At 39.9% G+C, this 24,663-nt stretch overlaps 2 protein-coding genes across 2 annotated transcripts; both read right to left on the bottom strand.

Annotated features, from left to right (window-relative positions):
• Window positions 1-15,668: 15,668 nt before the first annotated feature.
• cbsb (cystathionine beta-synthase b) lies at window positions 15,669-20,054 on the bottom strand. The gene is given in 15 exon segments (XM_079563102.1): window positions 15,669-15,787; window positions 15,899-15,983; window positions 16,069-16,177; window positions 16,277-16,411; window positions 16,490-16,567; window positions 16,649-16,754; window positions 16,889-16,973; window positions 17,049-17,168; window positions 17,264-17,355; window positions 17,419-17,584; window positions 17,588-17,623; window positions 17,681-17,760; window positions 18,071-18,205; window positions 19,609-19,715; window positions 19,841-20,054. Coding segments are annotated over 15 exon segments (1,653 nt in total). The 5' UTR covers window positions 20,053-20,054; the 3' UTR covers window positions 15,669-15,680.
• A 1,686-nt stretch (window positions 20,055-21,740) lies between these two features.
• Window positions 21,741-24,250, bottom strand: u2af1 (U2 small nuclear RNA auxiliary factor 1). The gene is made up of 8 exons (XM_079563282.1): window positions 24,153-24,250; window positions 23,329-23,416; window positions 23,169-23,235; window positions 23,038-23,087; window positions 22,840-22,938; window positions 22,639-22,772; window positions 22,109-22,201; window positions 21,741-22,035 (listed from the first exon to the last, which is right to left on the bottom strand). The coding sequence occupies exons 1-8, from the start codon at window positions 24,194-24,196 to the stop codon at window positions 21,876-21,878; spliced, it is 735 nt and encodes a 244-aa protein (XP_079419408.1). The 5' UTR covers window positions 24,197-24,250; the 3' UTR covers window positions 21,741-21,875.
• Window positions 24,251-24,663: the final 413 nt, after the last annotated feature.

Genomic DNA, 24,663 nt, shown 5'->3' on the forward strand with positions numbered 1-24,663 from the left:
TAAGGCACTATTCATGATTTTCAGGCGTACATAAAATGATCCTGCATTTAAACATATTTGTCTGGATTAGTAAAGTCAATCATAAAAGTTTCAGTTCGTGGGGGCCAGGTGTAAGCGGACTCCACCGCAGCTGTTTCCATAAACAGTTGAGCTCGTTGAACTAGCTAGCTAGCTTCAGGTTAAACACATGGATCTATTAAACAGCGTAAAAGTGAAACAACTCCTGCCCACGAGTGCCGCACATCGGTGTTTACTTCCACGGAAAAGTGCCGGGTTAGTCCTGTTGTGTTGTGATTCTGGCGATGCAGCGTGTGCTTATGTTGTTTGGTTGCGCCTGACTGAGATCCTCGTAGCTGCGGAGAATGACTCGCCCTGAGACGAGCCTTCGGTGACCGGCTAATAACCAACATAAAATAGTCCCGGTGGTCTGGCATATTTAGTGAGTTTAGTAAATGAAACAAATATTTATTATAAATGTTACGTTTGTGGGACCATGGTATAAGCGGATTAAACAACTCGGAGCCGTGCATTCGACGGTTATAATGCACTTCGCGGAGTAACACCACTCCGCTGCGCGTCGTGGTGTTCTTGACTCCGCGTCGTGCATTATAACCGTCGAATGCACGGCTCCTCGTTGTTTAATCCTTACTTCAAGCATACACTGTACTCTGTTCTGAGCATTATTATTCAGAGCTATGATGTGGCTGCCATTTTTGCCAGACGCATTACAGTCACAATGAGTTAGTATAAAATATGCATATTATTCATTTCACTGACATTAAAGAGGTGCTGGATTAGTCAGAGAGAATCATTTTATGGGAAAGGAAGTACAGTATGTAGCGCGAGCACCGGATGTAAGAATCTCAAACTTTTCGCACCACCCCTTACATTATTTCCTGCCCAATTGGTATCTTTAAAAGACAAAAAAGTAGCATATATTTTGACTGTACTGCTGCTGTTATTACTCATATGAAAACCTGAAGTCAGATGAAATAACACGGCGGAAATACCAGGACAAACACAGATCAGATTGAGTTGTCATAACAGCATCAAATGATTGATAAGCCATACAAATAAACCAAGAACATTTAAAATGTAAATGACCCAGTTCAACATCACATAATTTAAGCATTCTGGTACTAAATTGTCTTAGATGTAGGGACTGACTGAATTGTTTCTGTTAATGAACACACAGGCATGCAGTTCGATTCCTGACTAGAATCAGGAAGTATGACCATATTAGTCCAGTGCTCAGGTTTCTGCACTGGCTTCCTGTTGCTCAGAGAATAGACTTTAAAACAGCTTTACTTGTGCACAAAATTTTCTCATGGTTTAGCATCAAAGAACATTACTGACATTATAAGCCATACAAACCGACGAGTGCACTGAAAACCTCAGGAGTCTCCGGTTGGTGCCCAGAGCTAAGATCTTATCTGGAACCGACTTCCAGGAGATGTGAGACAGGCCTCAGCTCTGACAATCAATCAGTTCTTTTTGGCAGTGCATATGACAACTGAAAGTATCTTCTATGCACTCTTCGCTGTTAATCAATTAATGATGATAATTGTGTTTTATGGATTGATTTATTTGACTTCTTATCATTTAAGTCACTGTGAAGCACTTGGAAATGTCAAATTATGCTCAACAAATAAACTATGGGCTGATTTTCATTAGTTGTCTCACAGTCGCAGACACTATAAAGCTATATCTACATAAAGATGAATGCAGCAATGCACAGAGACATTCTGGATGAAAACCTGCTCCAGAGCACTCAGGACCTCAGGCTGGGGCCACAACCCGAAGCACACAGCCAAGATAACAAGGGAGTGGCTTCAGGACAAGTCTGTGAATGTGCTTGAGTGGCCCAGCCAGAGCCTAGTCTTGAACCTGATTGAACATCTCAGGAAAGACCTGAAAATAGCTGTGCAGCAACAAAAAAACGACGATACTAGTTTCAATTTGTTCACGAGTCGCAAAATGTAGGGCAGGGGAGTCAAACCAGAGACCATGACAAAGCACGAATCCACGACATGCACTTGTGGGTCAGATTGGAGATCGCTATGCTCTTATAACTGGGACAAGCACAGTGCAATGCAAAATAACCAGATGGAGCTCCAACCATAACGTCACATCAACAAAACAACGCTATCTTAAACTAATCCAAACTGTAACTGTATACCTGACCCTAATCTTAACCTAAGGATGGTGAAGTTTTACAAAAGTACAAATCAATCAATCGGGTAGTCGATATGCAAATGTGGCCTTTCCCATCTTGGGAAAAAAAAAAATGACGTAGTCTGAAGGCAAGTCGGCGCCTGGCGTGTGGTTTGCTGGGGTTGTAACCCGTTACCAGCGCAGAGACCAGCAGCCATGTTGCGGGGTACGCCGACCAATCAGCCCTGGGAAAAGTTCCAATGTCCTGCTCCTCCAAGCCCCAATGTTCACACCTCACTTCTACCTGTACCAAGCCACATGGACTTTCCAATAAATCTTTCCAAACTGTTGTGGCCTCCTTGTACCCGGGTGAACCTAGGGCTGTTACATTAACACTCTGCTGTTTGTGTGTACATGAGCAAGAAATTGTACACAAATGTCACTGCCTATTGCCCAAAGCTCTGGCAGGACAATCTTGAATACCACTGAATTGGTTCCACTTAGTGAAGCTTCAGAGCCAAGTAACAGGGGGAATTGGTGACGGGACAAGTCATGAGAGGGTGTCAGAGGGTTCATCTTTTACCAATAACAGTATTATATTTTCCAGTTGGTGTGCCAAGAAATTGCAATCCAATCCACTTTATTTTCAAAGCCCATCTAGGAATTGGAGAGCTCACATAAAGTCTGTACTTTATTATATTTTGTTAAAAGCATCGTATTATCCATTGATACACACATCCTCACGTAGATTAAGGAAATCAGTTTATGCAGAAAGCAATGCACCATTGTCTCCTTGGGTTGGGACCAAAGAATTCACACTGGCTTGTAACTGGTAAATTTAGTCTCAAAGCGGATGCATTCTGACTGTAAATGAAATGTGTGCAGAGAGAACACATTTAAATCTATCTAAATCTTGGTTGAGTCTCCCTTTATTAAGATCCAAATGACTAATTTGAAAAACGTGCGTCATAAGTCTTTCTGCTACTGTGACGTCTACAAGAGTTTAATCTAATGTACTCATTATACCTCTCGGGGCTCTACAATAACTGCTACTTAAGTACAAATGGATCAACTGGTGTATAGCACATGCCTGATATAGTACAATCCGTACATTTTACAAAAGTGACTACTACTTATGAATTGTTCTGCGATCATAAAACAGCACTCAGTCCAACATGATCTCCACCCCTTATGCCTTTATTGAATCTCGATCTGCTACACCAGAGCTAATTGCCCTCACTATCGCACACAGCATTCATAGCTGGCTGTAATCTTTCCCACACAAACGCTAATGGGCCTGGCAGTTTACAGAGGGTCTTTGAGTTTGGGGAGTCATACTTCAGCAACATAGTGAGGCCAAGATTAAAGAGAAACGCACACAAGCCAAAGATCCTACACACTGAGTGACACACGAATACACTGCAGCAGAACCGTGTCAGCTGTGAGGGCGATGACGCACTTTGAGTCGGGCTAATATTGTGCAGCAGGCTTTGGCGTCTGTGTGAGCATTCCTCTACAGCCATTACATTCCATAATACAGGACCAGCAGCCTGCACCATAAGCTCCTTTGGTGGGGCAATAAAAACTCCATACACAAGTGCTTTAAGGTTCACTCAGAACACATGACTCCAGCAGAAGTATGCATTTGAGATAGAAATAAAAGAACATTTTGTGGAGCCATCTTAGAAAGTAGGGCGGGTAAATATGAAAATCGATTTGAAATCTGAATAATCTTCGTAAGTCTTGGGATGTCTGAAAAAATATAAATCTGCTTCAGTCTAATCTAAATGAGAATGTAAGCTTTCATTAGAAGAAAAAAACACTGATATCATTAAGTTGTCTATTCAAACTTGTTGCTTTGGTTTAATAAAAAAGCGGAAAAATGAAGCTACTCGGGTAGAAATAACCACCAAACTTTACATTTAATGTAAACACAAATAAAATCACTATTGCTGCTACAATCAGGGTCACCTCGATCCAAACTGGCTTTGTACTGTACTGTATAAGTAGTGTCCGGTGAGTCAGAAGTCATCAATGCAGTTCTAGCAGTCAAAGTACTATACAGGTGAAACTGGAAAATTAGAATAATGTTAAAAGGTGCATTCATTTCTGTAATTGAACTTAAAATTTAAAACAAATATATGATAGACTCATTACATGCAAAGTGAGATATAGCCTTTATTTGTTATGATTTTGATTATTATGGCCCACGGCTCAGAAAACTAGATTTTGAACTGTAAGCAAACAAAAAAGGCTTGACATACCTTACTTTGCATGTAATGATTCTATATCATATATTAGTTTCACATTTTAAGTTGAATAATTGAAACAAATAAATGCACCTTTTGCCCGATATTCCAAATTTCCAAGTTTCAGCTGTATACTGAACTAACAAAAAAAAAAAAAATGTGGTGTTATTTTTTTTGGCCCCAACCACCTTGGTCGTCTATACCCAGAGTCTATTCCTGCTCTCCTGTGTACCGCAACCTGCAACATTACGGTTACAGTTACAGCTTTTTTAAATGCATGACAATAATGTTCACATGACAAGGCTCAAGTGCTCAAGGAAAAGCCACTTGAGTAACTACCTTTTTAGTGGGGGAGCGTTAGGCAGTAGCACCAGAGGATGAGGAACTAACAAGCAGAGACTTATGCATTTAAGTGTACAGGAATGCTGAAATTGAAGTGCTCATTGGCTTAAATTTGGCTAAAAGCCTTTAAAGCCATGAGCTGTACCGGTTGCCAATTGTAAAAAAGTCAGTGCCACCAATGAGAAAACAGTGCACAAGCCCCAGCTCTTTAGGCCAACTTTTCTTTTGGTACGCGATAAATTGCTCGATTTACTGCAGCTGACGAGAGGAGATTCTTCTGTTACCAGACTCTGCCTTCTGCCAAAAGTTATGCTGTTTTCCATCTGTTTCTTTCGTCTTTAAACCTGTCAAAATCAATACACATTTTGCTTGTGCTCAAAGCTGGCGTTAGGGTAGTAAATCCTGTTTGTAAGCATTATAAGCTGGTGAAAGTCTGGTGCCGCTGTTGCTAAACCACATGGCTCTATCATGCCAGCACAGAGGCATAAGCTGTGTCTGAGTGGAAACTGTAGACGGCTGAAGTCAGATGACGGTGCGTCACTGGGTCTTCTATTGCACTTGGGAGATATTAGAGAATAAAGCAACCAGTTTGTTGCTGTGTTCACCACACGTCACAGGTGGCTGTCAGAGGCCCATGTCTGAAGGCCCAGACATTACGAGCCACACTGTAACAACAAGAAACCAGATCAGCTGAAGGCTATCATCTCAAGCTAATGTTTGTAGAGTGTTCTCTCAGTGGCTTGAATAAAGGCACTTCAGTACAACAAAACACCTTGTTGAGGCTGCCCCACTGGCTTTGAGGGACGCCTGGACTCTTTATAAGCAACTCCTTTAACCTTAGTTGTTTTTGACCAGAGGTGGTCAGTAAAAAAGTAGAGAAATCACAAATACAGTTAGCAGAAAATAAATAAATAATGCCTTACACTTGTATTGCGCTTTACAAACTGTAATACCAAGTTTCTCAAAGAGCTACACTGTCGTCATTATTCATTCACTCCATAATCAGTTGTGGTAAGTTGGGGGCAGACTGACAGAAGCAAGGCAACCAGTCTGTGCCATCGGCCCCTCCGACCACTCACTCACTTACTCACTACATTCACCCACACGATCTCCCGTCCAAAACCAGCCAGGCCCTTCCTGCTTAGCTTCCGAGATCTGACGGGATCGGGCAGAGCAAAGGCGGTTTGGAAAAAAGGCAAAACACACAGCTGATGTACATACTGTATATTACACTTTACACTTAAACATTTAAAATAATGTGTATTTTCTGATTTGAATACTTAAGTATTTTCCACAAGGTAATAATTTGATTGAGCAACTTTGCTTTTGCTGGTTTAATATTTGACCAGTAGTATCTGTGCTTTTATTGGCGCGTTTGGCACATTTCATGTACACGACAACTCAATGTGCCTCACAGCAACAACTATTGGAATTAACAGTTGAATTAACATTTTAGGACCTTTACAAATGTTCTATGTTATAGACTGTCATTGCTGTCGTAGCGACATTTAAATAATAATAATAATTCATTTAAGTCTGTTCTCTTTGCTGGTTACACAAGCAATTTGCTCTCACTTCAGCCACAACTTCTAAGTTGCCATATTCACTTACAACTCAGAACCTCTGATGTTTTCCCTGCGCTAGTCCTGCTGGCTACTTAATCAGATTTGATCACGTGAACAGAAGTTTGCACGCTCTAATAATTACATCAAGGCAGTACATGCACAAGGAAATAACTCAGGGGAAAATCAAACAAATATGCAACATGTGCCAGAAAGCACGGTCAATGATAAGTATAACACCTGTGTTTCACCTTCCTCTGAAATAATAATTCAATGGCAAGCAAGGAATTAAGGAAAAATATCTCGGACCCTCAGACTTTCAAAACCAGAGCGCCTCAGGGTTGTGTACTCCCCCTGCTATTCTCCCTGTACAACAGTTGCAGCCATCAGTTCATAAATCTTTCAAACTCTGCGGCTGACGCCATGTCATTGGTCTCATATCAGATAGCAAAGTGTCTGCTAACAGGCCGGAGTTCCGATGCAGCACCTGGCCCAGGTGGAGGTTATCATGGACTACGGGAAAGCCATAGGGGTCGCTAACTTCCACTACTCTTCCTGGACAACACTAGGCTGTGCCAACATGAACAAAAATAAAGAAATGTTTTGGCATCAAACAAACAGTGTGCTCTGTGAGGATTTCTCGCTCATATGGTAGTACTTGTTAAAACCCACTAACAGACTTCATTTGAGCGGTTTATCTTCGTAAACAGCCATGCTATCAAGTCAAAGTCAAAAGGTCACGGCAGCTGTCTTTGTTTGTTTATGTGTCACCTGTCTGTCTGTGCTCTCCATCCCCCGCAGGCTGCAGTGCACACATGAAGTCATTGGGTACTGACGTAAGCACTCCATCCTCACAATGCAGATGTACAAGGCGCTCTTTCACTTCTCAGAACTGTTAGTTACACAAGAGAAGTGTGTGAAAAGGCAAGTGTTATTCAAACTAACTGGGTCATGTGTGTTTGCCGTGGCCATGCTAGAGCTGGTGGAGTGTATGAGCGCGGGCTGCATGAGAGGAACTGATTGTTTTCTGCTTCGGGGCAGCAGTCATGAGGCTGGTGAACTTGTCAAGGTAATTAACAGATTTATACCAAAACTGAGCCTCTTGTACTTCATGTTTGTAAACAAGTGGTTTTATTCCAAATGATGATTCCTGACCATGGGGGCATAATTTTGGGCTTCTTAAATAAAGTAAATAATTAATTATTATTAATAAGAGTATATTACTGTGCTATAGCATGTTGCAAGCAGCAGGTAATATATATTTAGCTACATGCAGATGCTGCACAGAAAGGCCCACGCCTTTCTGTGCAGCATCTGCATGTTCCTCTCAACGCTCGATGGGTTGCCTCTGATTTCCCCCATCAACCAAAAACATGCACAATAGGTTTAAGTAAATTTTCCAGCCAGATGGTGGGTCAAATGCAGAGGACAAACGATGCGTTAACCTTACGAACACAGACACTTATTTTTATAGAGTCAAGTGTGTTTGAAAATGGCCGATAAAACTTCATCTCACTCAGTTGTGTTGAGTTCTCCAGACAACTTCTCACAATTCCTCCAAATATTTAATTCAAGTTTGTCATAACATAATCTCAACAATGGAATAAGTTTATGTTTGATAAATGAAACGTTTCTAATTCGCTAAATCACTGTCTTATTTCTCACACAGGGCACTGTTAAAACTTGGGTTGTAAATTTCTTATGTCCAATCTTTTGTTCAGTTATAGCACGACTTTAAGTCAAATGACAGGAACAAGCCTTGACTCGAAGGAAATTAGTGCACATCCTGTTCACGTCATTTTCCCCCTTCTTTACTTCAGTGGAAAAACATCGACGAAGTTTGACAAAGGACACGACAGATCAGGGGCTACAAGAATAGAGAAGCTAAATGCCATTTTCCACGGGATTTTCCAGCAGTTTTACAAAGGCACCCATTAAACATTTACAGTGCAAACACATTCATGACATAGAAGAACTAAGCCAAAGTGTGCATAAGGTCTTTATACAAAGGTATAAAAAGTCCCGCTTGTATACCATTCTACTTTCTCCCCCAAAAATCATCAGACCATGAACACACTGAGACAGAAATAATGCAGCAGGGCAGGCTGCAGCTCTCAAGGGGCTCTGAGCGGGAAAACCCTTTCACATTGTCACAGGCACGAATCTTTGACGTATGAACTGATAAAACTGGAGAGGAAGATGGGGGCTCCCAAAATGGAAAGTCAACAATAAAAACACATCTGTTATTTACCAACTAGCTCTGCACTGCTCGGCAACAGACTTCTTCTTCTACTTCTACAAACTTCTTCTACCACAGTGCCTGAAATATGAGGTACATGCTGCACAGTTACCTCACTTGCACACAAACTTGTGTGTTATGGATAAAGTTACACACACATGGAAATGCGGTTACAGAAGCCGCAGTGTGCAAGGTCATGCCGCAGAGAGACATTCAAGAAGACCATAAAGTAGAACCGTAAGTGAGAGAGATACTGACACATGTGGGGCTGGTTTAAAGCCACAAGAGTCTCCATCGGTCCACAGTAAAAGCTGCTCTCCAGTCCCTGAATGATGGGCAGTCTAGTGGTTTAGTAAGAGCTGGTGAGAAGACCAATCACACCATTAAATTATGTTGCAGTGTGTAGCAATAGCTTTTGAGAAATTGTTAACTTGTTCAATGTCAGCTATTTAAAAAAAAAAAAAAAGTTACACCCCTGCATCCCCTTGATAGAGATAACATAATCTTATTGGCTGAATGACCATCAAAGGAAATGTTAGGACCTTGTTTTTCATGAATGATTCAGAGGCCCCTCACCTAAACGGGTTTCATAACACTAACCTTCTGTGTCCCTTGGGGAGACGCCTCCATTTGGTCAGAGGGAGAGGAGAGTGCAGAAAGCCCTGAGTCATTCTAACAGTCCATTGGTTTAATGCAGCACCTCAGTCCTTCAGCTCACATCAGCATCAAACCCTTCAGAGGCCACTGGGTCTGTGTGCCACTGCTGTGCATGCTCCAAATATTAATACAGTAGAGACAGTTTATTGCATCAATAAAAGGACAATACTTGTGGGTCAGTTACAGTCATACCACTTTCACAATGCCCGATCTCATCAAAGTGATCACAGAGCAAATGTTCTTTGCACTGTGATGTCACTCAGGCTTGTTTCACCATGTTCACAACATCAGATTGGTATTGGAACCTACCTGAACTACAATCTCTTATTACATCTTCAAAAGTAACTAATCTGCATCGGATAAGCTCAGGAAGGAGCGGTTTACATCCAAAGTCAATGTAATGTAGACCGCATAATTTATTATGTTATGCAAATGTATATTGAATTGAATTTGGGCATCCATAATTGTATAGTTATGAATTTTGAAAGAAAAATTTATGTCAATTGTTCAAATAAACTAACTAAACTAATGTTGCTAGCATCATGTATGAAAGCAAACTTAGTTATATCAGGTAAAGAACATAAATTAGGATAATAGCATTCCATAGCCTAAACTAAGCCATATTAAAGGAACAGGCCACCGTTTTTCCCTGAGATATGTTCTTACTTGAGCTTAGACGAGTTGATAAGTACCTGTCTGGTCTTTGTGCGTGCCCATGAAAGAGCTTGGTCGCTTCTAACTTCACCCCTGTTTGGAGCTATAGGAATACATTGGGAGAGGCCAAATAATAAAAACATCTTTGGTCGTTTTGCATGACTGAGGGCACGCACAAAGACGTAGCGTAGACGTATCAACTCGTCTAAGCTCAGGTAAGAACATATCTCAGTATGGGAAAACAGTGGCCTGTTCCTTTAAGCAGGCAGATCAAAAATAAGTTAATCGCAGTGCAAAACACGCATATTTCAAACTAGAGCCCTATGTCACTTGAGGAACATATAAAAGTGAGATAATGTAAATGTGCTGTGAAGTTATTTGTGAAATAATAGTTATCTTGTTCAGTGGCACGTGGAGTCAGAGGATCAGAGCCTCGCCAGCACAGAAACTCGCACTTGCACAAAGCGACACCTGAGAAATAGGAGAAACAATAAACACTTGATCCTGTAACCCTGTGTAAATATGCAGAGGTTAGTGCGAGAGCGCAGTGTTTCCCCCAGGGGCCGCAGAGTGACGCAGGACCCAAATGTACTGGCCTCCTTTCATACCGTCACTCACACAGACCGGACCCATCAGGGCACATTGATGCACTGCACCAAATCACTTTTCTGTATTCATCTGCAAAGCAGAGCGAACATTTGTCAGTGAGAAGATAAGAAAAGGGCAAGGCCGGGGGTCTCTCTGCTTTCATTTGAATGCATTCCTGATTTATATGTTTTGACGAAGGAATGACGCAGAATGAGGATATTAAAACCAGGACATGTTCTCTTGCCTGGACGTACTCCGGCTTCATACGCACATAAAGCCCTGATTCCTCACAATGTCCTCCATTGAGCATTAGTCCTTTCGGCTAAAGAAGCAAACTGCGCTTCAAGGAGAAAGTCATCAGTGCCAACATTCATTAGGCCTACTATCGACTTATACAGCCAACTTAGTGCATTTAAGACAGAGATGTGCTTTTAGCATAAGTTGTGTAATAGACATACAATAGAAGGTGTGCTTATCTAATGTCTTATGTAAAGAAGACAAAAAACAAGATGTTTTGCAATTATCCAGACAGACATGACATTAGAAATCCTCCATTTCTATGAATGCCATAAATCAATCTGGATTCAGTTAGCCTGTGACTAATCTGTAAGTGGCAGTGGCGGAGCCAGAGGGATGGTCGGCGTGGAACTTGCCCTGGAATTGGCCACCGAATGCCTGGGGGAAAATAAATGCTTCTAATGTGTAATCAATATCTGACTTAAAGTCATCTGTTTGTTTACATTTAAAAGGTGCATAAGAGACTTTCCAAATTGCCACATTTAAAGATAATTTAAAATAAAAAAAAGTATAATTTTTTGTGTCACAATATGACATTCATCTTGGAAATGAATGATTTATTTATTTATTTTTTGGTACTAAAATTACAACAATAAAAAAATGTCTGCATCAAACATACAGCCAGGTTATTTTTATTATAACTGTATTTTTGTTCTGCGTAATTGAAGCTGTTTTTTCTCTCTCTTATTTATACTTTCTAAGAGGTATTTACTTAATTATAATTACACAACATACAGTAAGCCCGAGGACTAAGCTTCGTTTAGACACCAAGATCATCCATTTCAACAATGCAGAGGCTGAACAAATACATTTATACATTTAATTGGTCAAAAAAGGCCATGATATGGAGAAGTATTTAACTGATTCTTTCTCTTTCAAATAATTGGAACAAAAGATTTATGATTTATTTTACTGACTTAAGTAATGCAGCAATTAAAGTCATTCTAGGCTAAGTGAGTAACAAGCAAACTTCTCATCATTGTGACCTTTAACTTCAGATCACAATGGAAACTGTCTGGAAACTTACTCAATTCTTAGAGAGTTGAAATCTTTCCACAAAGAAGCTTCTTATTAAAATGCATTCACAGAATATCACCCTTGGGTTACAGTGCCTCTCGAAAGTATTCATACACCTTGAACTTTTGCACATTTTGTCATGTTTACAACCCTAAACATAAAGATTTTATTTCGATTTTTTTTACTGAACGTTCACACATAAGTAACAGACAACTGTGAAGTGAAAGCAAAATGATGTATGATTACGTTATTTTTAAAAAAATAGAAAAGTGAAAAGTGGGGCAGACAAACAGGAGCTGTGTATGACCGCACGGTGCGCACTCGCAGGGGGCATCATTAACACCAGACTCTAACTACTGGGCTATGTTCATGCCTATTGATTCCACAGAGGGGGTACAAACTCAGATGCAGCCATTTGGAGCAGTGACGCAAGTACAACTTTCTAGCCACTGCCGGGTCCTGTGACCCAGTGACTCCACTCTGCTGGTTAGATAATGGTGAGTGGACTGGCAGCGAGGGACACAAAGGTCCTACACCCAGCCGGCTCACATAATGGCACAGGCAGCGAGCCAGGGACAAAAACACACTGGGCTTAGGGAGCACATGGTGAACAAATGGTCCGGATTCAAATTATGCCATCTTTATCAGGGTATGTAATTCACTACGAACAGGATATGAGTAAGGAGCACCACAGACAGGCAGAATTTCAAGGCATTGCAGTGTGTTTTATGTGGGCGTGCCGGCACGGTGGTGCAGTGGTTAGGGTTTGATTGCCACCTGGACAGAGCCTTTGTGTGTCTGCATGTTCTCCCTGTGTCTGCATAGGTTTCCTCCAGGTACTCCGGTTTCCCCTACCACTAAAACGTGTACAATAGGCCAGGGTGAGTGAATGTGTGTGCAAGTGTGGGACAACGGATGCAAATTAGCCCATGGTTACAATCCGGCGTGGCGTGTTTACATGCATGCGTCCCATTGTGTGTTGTCCTGGCCTTCTTGTTTTATTATTTTTAGGCCTACAAGAGCTACAAATACACCAATTTACAACATGAATTTCAAAACAATAATACAGTACTGTGGTGAAGGGAAGAACACACAGAGCTCCGCTAACCACAAAGTCAAGAGGAAGCTTTTTCAAAACCAGCACTTCTAAATCACCTTCTAAGTACCACCCAAGAAAATATTTGGCTTTCCACGTACCATCAGATCCAAACCAGGGTTAAAGGGGCTAGATGCAAGTTAGTCATTTTATACTCACTACTGCCACCTCTGGTCTTATGCGTAACTGCAGCTACTATATTAAGCTCGTACATGATGGCACTTCGGACCCGAATTAACACCTTTTTGAGTGACAGTGCAGGGTTTTAGAGGCAGTTGTGGTGAACAGGTCTGAGCTTACACATTAGGACATGGCAGGAACATGTAGGGGGGGGAAAATACTTAGTTTTAACATTTTTAAACTCCGTATAGTCTCTTTAAACCAGGTTCAAACAACAAGTGTTCAGTCAATTGGTCAAATGATACTGGTAGGAAAAAAATGCCACATAAAGCACATGTTCAGGCTCTTTCTAAAGTATAGCATCAAAGGCCGTTCAGTAAAGACACAAGGGTGGCTCACTGCCTTTCACATTTACAAATGCTATATTGTAAATACCTAATTACTACAAAACTTGTTGCCATAATTAGTTAATGGGGCAGATAATTGAGCCGCAACAGTGCATGTACCGTGTTCTGCAAGGCCTGGGAGACATTAGCTGTCCAAGGGGGACCTGCATCTGCGTCATACTTCAATTTCCAAACACATCTACCTTTCTGAGTTGCCAGTCAAATGCTGAATACAGCAACCTGTTGGGTCTGAGTGCGTCAACGAGCACATAATGACACACAAATATGCATACCTTGGCAGTGGTTTTAACTGACGAGAGCATCGAGAGAGAAACAAGCTGTGGGTAAATAGTCTATCAACAACAAATAGAAGTATAAATAACTGATTTGTCTTTGCATTTGAAGGAAGTGTTTAAAGTGTGGCAGGGTTCAGGATTTTCTTCTATTTCTACTTCTATTTGAGTAATATCATTTGAAGTTTCTTTACTCGAGTACAAAAGATAGTTACTTGCTCCACTGTGAGGAAATCCTTAACGTTGCAAAAGTGTCATACAAACTGTACTGTACTGTATGTACTGCGTTTCATGTACCTTATTTCTCAAAATCATTTCTTTTGATATATTTCATGACATTTTCTTTGGAAATGTCAGTATTTTAACTTTTTTTTTGTTTCTCATAATTTGTGTCTTTACTGAAGCATAAGTCAAACTTTGACACTCAATTAATTACTCAGCTACTCATATACGCAAATAACCTTTCCTCCATGTGCTTTTTTACTCTTACTTGAGTAACTATTTGAATCATTACTTTGTACTTGTACTTAAAATGATTCCTAAGTAACTTCACTCGAACTGGTGTAAAGATTTTGGCTACTTTACCCACCTGTTATGGAAAGAGGCATAATTTCACAAGACAAGCCTAGAACTGGGACTCATGGCCCTTGTGTACAGTATGGTTGCACAGTTGTGACAGTTATGGAATATTTACCTCTACTTATAGCAGATCCTGCAGCCTTTTCTGATATGGAAGAAAATGTGTAAAAATCACAAACAAAATCAAAATAGGGAGGGAAAAAAAGCAAAATCTTCAGTATTCTATCTCTAACATAACATGGCAAGAGCCAGACTGATGTTCAGCAACATTTGCAGCACCGAGTCTCAATGCAATGAACCGCAAATCCATTAAATATTTAGTATAAAAAACAGTGCTTGTTGTCGGTAACTGTTTCACCTGCCTTCTTATGGCAATACTGCCATGTGAATGACCCAAACCTCTGGGGGTTTGTGAACTCACAGATACCATAAGAATTCAGCTATAGGCAAAGTTATCTATAACACTGTGGTTCTCGACTGGGGGTCAGGGGACCATTTTCAGTAGATCGCAACCTCTTCCCCAAAATCACTGCATTTAAATCCACTGAACTCTATGAGAATATTCTGTATTCTACAAACAAAAGGTATGCTGAACATGTGATGTGCACTTCAAGCACATGAGGGACAACTGATGCGAGACAAGGTTTACCATGTTTGACTCAACAGGACACATATGTTTGTTGCGACAAGTTTAAATCATCAGCAGTTGCACGACAACAAGCAAAGGAAATTTGAGCTGGGGCCAATTTCATGTAGTGCGAAAACTCCCTGTGTCTGCTACTGTCGTCACTATTGACAGGAATAAACCGTTGTGTTATGCTGCTTTGTCCCTGAGGAATGTGAGCTCAAAATCGTCCACGTACTAGTTTGATATTGAGCAAAGTATATCAAGTGACGAGTGAGCCCAAGGGCACATTACAAGGCTTAAGAAATGTCAGATGTTTCAATAAATAAGGAAGGGAAATGTGCGTCAGAAGAATGTGGGTGTGATAATATTTACACAGTTTAAATCTTTCCTCTTTATTTAATCTTTAAAATGCTAAAAGCCTCGTTTTGCAAACACTCTTTTTATTTATTCCAACATTGTTTGCAAATAAAACAGTATTGCACAAGTAAACCTGTAGATATATTTCATGTGCTGCAGCGTTGACGCAAATGCAATATTGTTTCCAAGTACTGCACAAGAAAACGAACTTGGAGGAGCAATGTGGTCGGTGGCTTCATACTGCCACCCTGTGGTGGTCAAGAGCGCACTCCACCCATTTACCAGTACACGCCTTATACATATTTAGATACACCGAAAAATATATGACGTTCTATAAAATAATGTAGTAAATGTCGCCGCTACAGAGATGTAGGAGTATTATATTTAATTTAAAAGATTATATAAAGATTCTACAAAAATAAAAATAAATGGATATCTTTCAAACACTATGCCTCGCAAGTTTTACATTTCTCTGTCTTGTGTGTTGGTACTTATGAAGTCAAGAAAGTCCATCGCCGTCACAACTGCAGTAATCTTCAGCCCCTGTCCAGACTGGCCTTCAGCATCACCTACAGAAAAGTCATCATTTACACATTGCAGTTCATTTTAAACACAATATCTACTTCCTCAATAGCAAAAGGTTTTTTTGTTTGTTTTGTTTTTCATATAAATTGTTTTACTCTGAATGTGATCTTGAAACACATAAGCAAAGCGCTTTTTGTGCAGTATGTGCGCCAACTTCCCCAGATGGTCTCTTAGGTGGACCTGAAATTACAATACAAAAAAAAAAATCTATATCATAGGTGTCATCGGGGACATGGTGTATTTAGCTTTGTGCTTGTTAACTGACCTGTTTGAAGTCTGTGGAGAGGACATGTCTGACATGGTCTGCAGGTTCAATAGTACCAGTCGCTATTGAGGAGAGAACAGTCTGCAGAGTGACCACTCCCAACATGGCGCTGCGAGTGTTAAGCATTTGATAGTCATTGATTCCGAAAACATTTAGAAGTATTTTTATCCTATTGGAAAAAATTCTACAAACATTGAGAAGAACATACCCCGAGTCCTCTACAACAGGGGCCTGATCAAACCCTCTCTCTCTTAGAATTTCAATGGCCTTTTGGCAGGTGACTGATGGGGACACAGTGACAGGAGCACACAGGGACAAATCTTGAACTGGGATGTCCCACCACCTTTAAGACCGGGTGTAGTATTTTTTAATTAAACTGAGAATGATCTTTGAAGGAGAATATACAGTTACAAACCCCAACCATGGTTTAGGATCCGTCGGCGCTTCTGAAATAAGGAAACCTTTCTCACACATCCACTGGTCACTGAGGAACTTGGACCTGTGATGCCACAACACAAGTGTCTGTTTAAACAATCATCTGCCTGTGAGATCTAACTTTAGTTCAGTTGGACAGGCTCACATATAGTTGCGGACAGAATCGCTCAAGATGACCACACAGCGCTGACCCTCTTCAAGCTCCTTGGCCATCATCACTGCTGCAGCCATCACTGAGCCACTGCTGCCCCCTGAAGGCAGAAATATGAATGAAGAATAAGGTCATTCTACACAATATAGTTCAGTGTTTTGATCAATTAAAAGTGTGTTGATTTCACACACCAAAGTTTATTCAATGCCTGGCTAATGTTATTAGGGAACCTACCACACAAAAGACCTTCTTCTCTAATCAGCTTGCGGGCCATATTGAAAGTCTCCTTGTCACTGGCCTTATACCAGAGGTCAACAATCTAAGAAAGAAACAACCACTTTAGTCTTCAATGGGCAGACTTTTTTCATGGGCAATGGTTCTATACTCTACTCACAGATCTGTCCAACACTGTAGGAATAAAGTCATATCCAATACCCTCAACTTCAAATGGTTTGAGTTCATCTTTTTCTTCTGATGCAATGAGAGCAGAGCCCTCAGGATCAACAGCAACAATCTGAAATCAACAAAACAAATTGGTACTATGATATGATGGTAATGATGATTTCACATTGTTCAGTTCATATCGAAACTCAAACTTGGTCGTCGTGCCTTAACATTAGGACAGTGCTCTTTCAATTTTCGGGCCACACCAGTGAGCGTTCCCCCTGTACCCGCCCCGGCAACCACCATGTCCACTTGACCTGTGACAAAATAGCACATGACTGAGTGAGTAACATGTTAATTGTAACAGTTGAAGTACAAACCATCACATTGCTCCAGTATCTCCTCAGCTGTAGTTTCGTAGTGAGCCAGGGGGTTGCTGGGATTGCGGTATTGGTCGAGGATATGTGAATTAGGAATTTCATTTTTTAGACGCCAAGCCACGCCAATGTGAGACTCCTCTGAATCAAACGAAGCAGAATTTGGCGTTCACACGACTTCAGCACCAAGAGCTGTCAGGACATTCACCTACAACACAAGTGGAGGTTACCAGGGAAAAAGGCTCAGACCTAAATAATATCATACCTTTTCTGTACTCATCTTTTGGGGCATTGTTATAATACAACGATAACCTTTTACTGCAGCGATCAAAGCGATGCCTATACCTGCACACAGTCACATCATAGTTACTGTATGTGTAGCATATTAGTGCCTACCTACTAGATTATCTAAGTTCAAGTTTCAAGTTTAATGGTTTTGTATAGCCCAATATCACAACAGAAGTCGCCTCACAGGGCTGCACCAAACATTAAGGCAATAAAACAGAGCAATAAATATGACAATTAAAAGTTCAGGTGAATCCTATGGGATGTACAGTACAGGGGCTCATAACATAGTCTCAATTTAGTCTCTCATCCCAATGACAAACTGGTCCTTCACCATGTTATTTGTGATCTTTATACAGTCAGTGGATACCTGTGTTACCGGAGCTTGGCTCAATGATGGTGTCACCAGGGTTGAGAATCCCAGCTCTCTCAGCATCCTCCACCATCCTCCATGCAATCCGGTCTTTGATGCTGCCACCAGCATTAAAGAATTCACATTTGGCCACTAAAAGAACAGATGAGAAACTGATCTCTGGTGGGTATAACGGTAATGGTCTGAAAAGCTGAAATGCTGGTGAAAGGAAGCTTTGTCTCTAACAAATTCTGTCTTTAGAGAGAGCCATCAGCTCACAGTGGTTTACACAGGGAAACCTAATAGTTTAAGCCAAGGTGTAGGAGCGAATTGTGTCACCCAGTGAGCCAAAAGCTTTTTATTTTCATTCAGGTTCATTCAGAAGTCAGGCTACACTGGTCACTGATCGCACCGGTGATACTCTTCGCAAAGGGAACCTCAGAACCACCACTCACTGAAGTAACATGAGGACACACTCGAAGGTTTCCACTGTAAATACAAAAGCTCTCAGTTGTTCAGGAATTTTCCAATCTAGTTTGGGTTGTTATCAATCCAGTTAATGACATTGAAAACCTCCACTACAATAAAACTACAATATCCAAGGTTGTTGTACCATCTACTTAAAAGCTCCCAAATGCTCCGGCCTCGTCTGGCTGTCCTGCAGCTCCTGGGCAGCGTAAAGGGTTTTGCTCAGGAGCCTGGTCAATCTCCCATCTCCGCACTAGCACAATTTTTGTCTTATTTTAAAAATTATTAATTATTTATGTTTTATTCTTGTATTTTATTTTTTTCTTGTCACATTACAATGAAACTGAAAGCTTTAATCTCGTGCTTACAGTATGTAGTATATTCGCAGTTTTGTTTTTTACTTTTACTTTGGTACTAGTATTTTTTGGGCAACTACATTTTACATGAACTACTTTGTATTGGAGTAAAATCATTTTAAAGTAACGTTAATTATAACTGAGTAAATATTTTGGCAAATCAATCAAGTGACTATCACTGTATCACACACATGCCAACACTCGCACTATACTCTACATCAGGCAAGTGGCAGAGGGCCAACTTTCATATTCACCAAAACACCAAGGGCTGACCCGACACTGTAGCCCAAAGTAAATCACTTTCTACAAATGCCAATGTTGTATTATTTTCTGCAAGTACTAATAGGACAATAATACACAACAATACACATAATATAGCCGTGCCCTACATTATCATTGGCACTTCACCGTAACTTCACACCAGTCATTACAAACTTGGACGGCACTTGTGTTTGCTCATACTTATTAGTATGAGTAGTGCGTGCAAGTGGATCAGCAGGCGTGTCATTTCTGCTTTCACTCATCTACATTAAATTTGGAGGCCTAACACCGTGATACAAGCAATATTCAATGGTAAATTTGGTGCAAGGATACACCTCATACCTTATTCTGTGTTGTACGTTAATCTTTGTCACTCAGTTTTGTTACTTTGTTTAGTGCAGGATTTCATCTCCCCATGCTTTGTTGCAACACAGATAAAGTTGGTAAGAGTGTTTACTGCTGCTTACTTACAAAGCTCACACTTCAATCCGTAGTCTTTGGGGATCTTATTCAAACGAATCAAAGGTGTGTCTCCAATTCTCCAGAGAATGTCTGGCAATATGTCAGGTGCCAATATCCTGCAGACATTGATAAACACGTTTTACAGGCTTTGCATGAGGTGTAACATGTGATTCCAGTAGTACATCATGTGTACTCTCTAATCAACATACAGTCATTATATTACCATGATAGATCTTACTACCTCGGGCAGTGAAAGTGAGGTGATGGAGAAAGTGATGCCCCTAATCTCCAAGTGCATTTGCTGGGGAGATCAGGTCGTATCCAGTTTCTGTGGGGGGTGACTCCGTCTTTGTTCTCTAGACTCTCCTCAGCACCTGCACCAGTCTGGACCTCACTGTCTGATTTTACTTCGCTGACCTCAGTCTCACTGTGATCATCAGATGAAAACGGCATGGTTCAGCTGTAAAAACACATTAGGTAACTTAGCTACAACACAAACAGGATCTGATCTTGTCTTGTATGAGCAATTAAAGAAATCACTATCAGAGTTATGTTATCACCAAGGTGTAACTATGGTTTATGACCGAAAACTAGTAATGCCATTGTATTACTGTATTAGATACAGTGCAGCCATTTTGTAGTTGGCTTAGTTAGTTTATTATATATTAAGCATAGGGATTTCATTAGCATGTTGTGGTTAAAAAGATAAATAGAATAAATAGAGATAAATAGTGATTAATTTCAGGGTAAGAATAAAAAGGTAAAAAGGTTAAAAAGTACATTAAAATAAAGAATGTTTTGTATTTTAATTGCGTTGCTTTTGACGAAATTGTAAGGTAATTGTCATATGTGACTCCTAGTATTGTTTATTCAGCTATGGCCACATGGGCTTTTGGACTCTTTTAAGGCCATTTAGCATAGTACTTGTATTAATTGAGTACTGCTGTTGTCATTGTTAAAAAGAACAATTCTCGTGCTGAAGTAAAAAGCAGCTAAACGCATGTGCTCTCTATTCTTTGATCGCAGCTGAGTACTTCGCACACACGTATGCCCTCTGAATCCCAGAGGAGCAACATATGCAAGGTAATTGGCGAAACATGCTAAAATATAACATAATATTTTGCGAGCCTGGCGAACACACGCTGTTTCACAAAAGTGGATGGTAAAATGCTATTCACATTTAAAGTCATGACTTAACACTGAACTTAAATGTGAAGAGAGTAACCGGGCTCACCTACCGTCAGTGAGAGTCCACTGTGATGATCCTGTAACGAGCCGAGCGCGAGCGTCTCTTCAGAGCCTCAGGTAACGGGCAGGACGTTGATTGGACGCAGACTTCTGCTCTCTGATTGGTCAGCATCCAGAGCGGCCTGAATGAGCCCCTATATGGCGTTGGTGGTTATTGGTTAAAATCATGGATCTATTATAAACTATTTGCATATACGTTTTAGGATGTTTCCTAAAATACAATTGGGACAAACTGACCATCAATCATTTCCTACCCCAGGTGAGCACGAGGGCATGTACACTTGCACATAATTTGTATTTTCATTATGACGATTATAATGATTTTATTTTATATGCGCCGAGATTTTATGCAAACAAAATGTTTTTTTTTTTTCTGTTCATAAATAACCACGTGAAGTTTATGAAATCTTGCCCCGAAAAAAAAAATAGGTAAATGCAATATTTAATTTCAATTTGCTTATTTCTTGCCAGCCCAGACCCATGAAAAAAACAAGGAATTGTAAAACATATTTTTCAATATTATCCTTTTTGTTTCTAATGAGGCCGGTTCGCTTTATGCTTATACCTTGCTCACAATCATTTAAAATACTTTTGATTTGTAACAACTGTTCGAATGAACATGCGAAAAATACACGCATAAAAGGTGTGGTCTTTCCTGGATAATTCTCCCAATGTTTGGAAAGCTACAATGTTAGCAAATATAACTGCAACATTTCTTCTTTGTTGCCAAACTATGCACAATGCACATGGTGAAACAAGTAGAACGCTTTATGTGCCATAACAAGATTTTCAGTCTAGTTTTATATTTCAAAAATGATCCACTATACACAGTAAATAACATTTGGACATTCATTTAGTAAAAATCTTTAATGACAACATTTTGTTTTAAGAAAAAAATACATTTATCGTACTGTTTCAAGCAGACAATGTTCAATTAGTTTAAATTTAGCTCAGACAAGTATAAACTTAAAAAAAACTATTGATGGCTACACAGTCAGACAGAAAGACAAATAGTCATGGCTTGCAGATCAAAATCGTCCAGAGCGCTCCCTGTCTCTGGAGCGGCGGCGGTCGTGGTCGCGGCCTCCTCCTCCTCCTCCTCCTCCACCGCCTCCTCCTCCTCCTCCCCTTCCTCTGTCCCTGGAGCGGGACCGCCTTTCCCTGGACCGTGAGCGAGACCTGTGGCGACTGAGACAAAGGAGATTAGATTATATAGATTACTATAGAAAACATCTGACTAATATCTGTTAAATAAGTTTACTTTTTTCTCCTGCGGCCATAGAGCTCTCGCCTTAATTCTCGGGAGATAGGCTTCAGATGCATGAAGTTGCAGAAACCACCACGAGTACACTCTCTGCAAAAATAAATAAATAATAATACACAATTGACAGATTGTACAAATCCTTTTACATTACAAGACCCCTTCAATAATAAAAAGCCATAGATGACAATGAACTGCCTCTCTAATACATTAAGTCACCATTAATGCTGCTGCTGCTGCTTCCCAGCGGTAACATCAGGTTCTTTGAACCCCTTTCCATGAATTGATTAACTATTTTTACGTAGCCTAATAATGATCATTGTTGTTGTTATTATTGTGTATTGTTTGCTGTTGGGTAACTACATCTTGCCCAGGGACTACAGCTTTATAGCTAAAACTGGGACATTTACAGAAATGTGTATTGTCCCTGTTCAAATAAACTAATAAAAAAAAGATAAAGTAAAATTTATACTTCCTTCTCGCTGCTTTCAATAAAACAGTATCGATACCTTAGATTTAGATGCACTTACCCCATCTCATACTGTCGGCAACATGCTTCTCTGAAGTCTGTGACAGGAGAGAGTTCTGCATGAATGGGCTGACCATTAAACCAGCGGTTATTGAGATCTATCACAGCCTTCTCTGCATCTTCTTCATATCGAAACTGCAAAGTGTTGATTGAAAATCAATAAAAATCAGACAACTGTTTTTCAGCTTCCATTAATACAGACCTTTACATAGACATTTCCAACTAAATGGTCCCCAAGGTTGTCACACACATTCATCTCTTCCACTTCACCATACTTTTCTTCCATTTCGGTGAAGACCTCCTAAAAGAATTACATATTAATTTTAATATACATATAATATGCATTGCTGGTTAGAAGAATGAATGAGAAAAGTTAACATAAAAAAATGGCATACAATACCTCAAAGAACTCATCATAGTGCTCCTGCATCTCCATATCAGTAATGGCACCTGTGAAAAATAGTACAGGAATAAATTAATTCATAATTAAGATGTGGAAGGGGCAGCTTCAAAAATGAGAGTACAACTTACAAGTCATGCCATCAGCAGACTGGACATTGTTTTGAGGGTTACGATAAATGTTCAGCAGGGCAATTGTCTGAAAAACATCATTTTAGTTTAAGCATACATGTTCTTATTGCGAACAAATGATTTACCAAACAAAATAATATATGTATATTATATATATTACCTGGCTGAAAGTTGGCTTATTATGCAATCTAGAACATCGGTCTCCATGTCGACAGGCACCAATTTTAAAATAAAAAGAGCAGTTCACTCTGTTGGGAAAGAAAATGGCATTGATAAAATGACCTCCTAGACATAACAGCACTAATCATCCTAAATAAAGGAACACAAAAAATAATAATAATAACCATAATGACAGAAATAATACATTATTATATTATTATTACAACAAAATGTATTTAAAAATTGGCCTTAGTAGAGCATTAACACAGTTCACATCACAATCTTCACTAAAGGTCATTCATTCATTGATTTTAACAAACTGATTTCTGGTTTTCATTGCAGCCCAACTTCTGCTTACAGTAGTTAGGAAGGTTAGGAAGGTTAGGAAGGTTAGATTAGTTGGCTAGTAAGTGTAAGACTAGGGTGATGAACTTGGTATTTGGAAGTATTTTATTGCAATAACATTGTGTTTGAATGAAAACCAAAACAGTCTTCCTGTTAAGTCAATGTTATGGGTTGGTCGCATAAAAAACACCTCAGTACAAACAAGGCAATAACATAGACAAGTCTTAAATGTGCAAACTAGATAGACTTGACATGTCGCTAGTATCAGTGATAGTAGTAAGTTGGATATAGCGGTTAGCCCGGCGGAGCATCAAACGTGTGAGAACAATTGCGGTGCGTTAGCATGCTGCTAACATCGGGCTACACGCGGGGGGTGGCGCAAAAGCCCAAACGTAGAAAACGTCGAACAATCTATAGATAATTAGCTTCATTTATAGATAAACTGAAATATTTACAGAAAGTAAATCCAAAGTTACTTACTTATCTTTCTCTGTTCCAAAAATGGACGCCAGATATTCTGCCATCTTGATGCTAACCTGTGTTCGCGCACAGCCGCCTCGACATCACGTCCTCGAGCGGTATTTCAGAATAAAACTGAACACAATGTTTGTGTAGCTGAACATCCACACATTCTAGCACATCGATGTTTTCTTCAATAAAAAACAAAACGCAAATGCAGCGTAAATGGTTAATACCGAATATTACTTTGTAACAGATAACTATTTTGCGAATATAAATGGTACTTCTACTTCCGTTAGCTCACATTTTACAACAGTAACGAAAAAAACGAGTATGGGAAACAATTCGGTTTGCATTTATTTATTTACTTTTAGTTGGAAACAAAACAATATATTCTACATGTTTATATCTTATTGGATCAGCTTCATTCTTTCAGGCACAGTAGCAAAAAAAAATGGAAAAAAAATAAAAACTGTTTTTTTTTTCATATAAACATTTGAGGGACGAATTCTATACATTAAAGTGTTGAGAA

Source organism: Gobius niger (assembly GCF_951799975.1).
Source record: "Gobius niger genome assembly, chromosome: 9".
Classification (NCBI taxonomy): domain Eukaryota; kingdom Metazoa; phylum Chordata; class Actinopteri; order Gobiiformes; family Gobiidae; genus Gobius; species Gobius niger.

Bases quoted from the DNA above. Each gene is read 5' to 3' on its own strand.
- u2af1 (XM_079563282.1), bottom strand. From the start codon at position 24,196: ATGGCAGAATATCTGGCGTCCATTTTTGGAACAGAGAAAGATAA. The intron at 22,773-22,839 runs GTCTGTATTAAT...AACACTTTGCAG, and splicing joins TTGGAAATGTCTATGTAAAG to TTTCGATATGAAGAAGATGC. The intron at 22,036-22,108 runs GTAAACTTATTT...CCTTTGTCTCAG, and splicing joins TATGGCCGCAGGAGAAAAAA to TCGCCACAGGTCTCGCTCAC.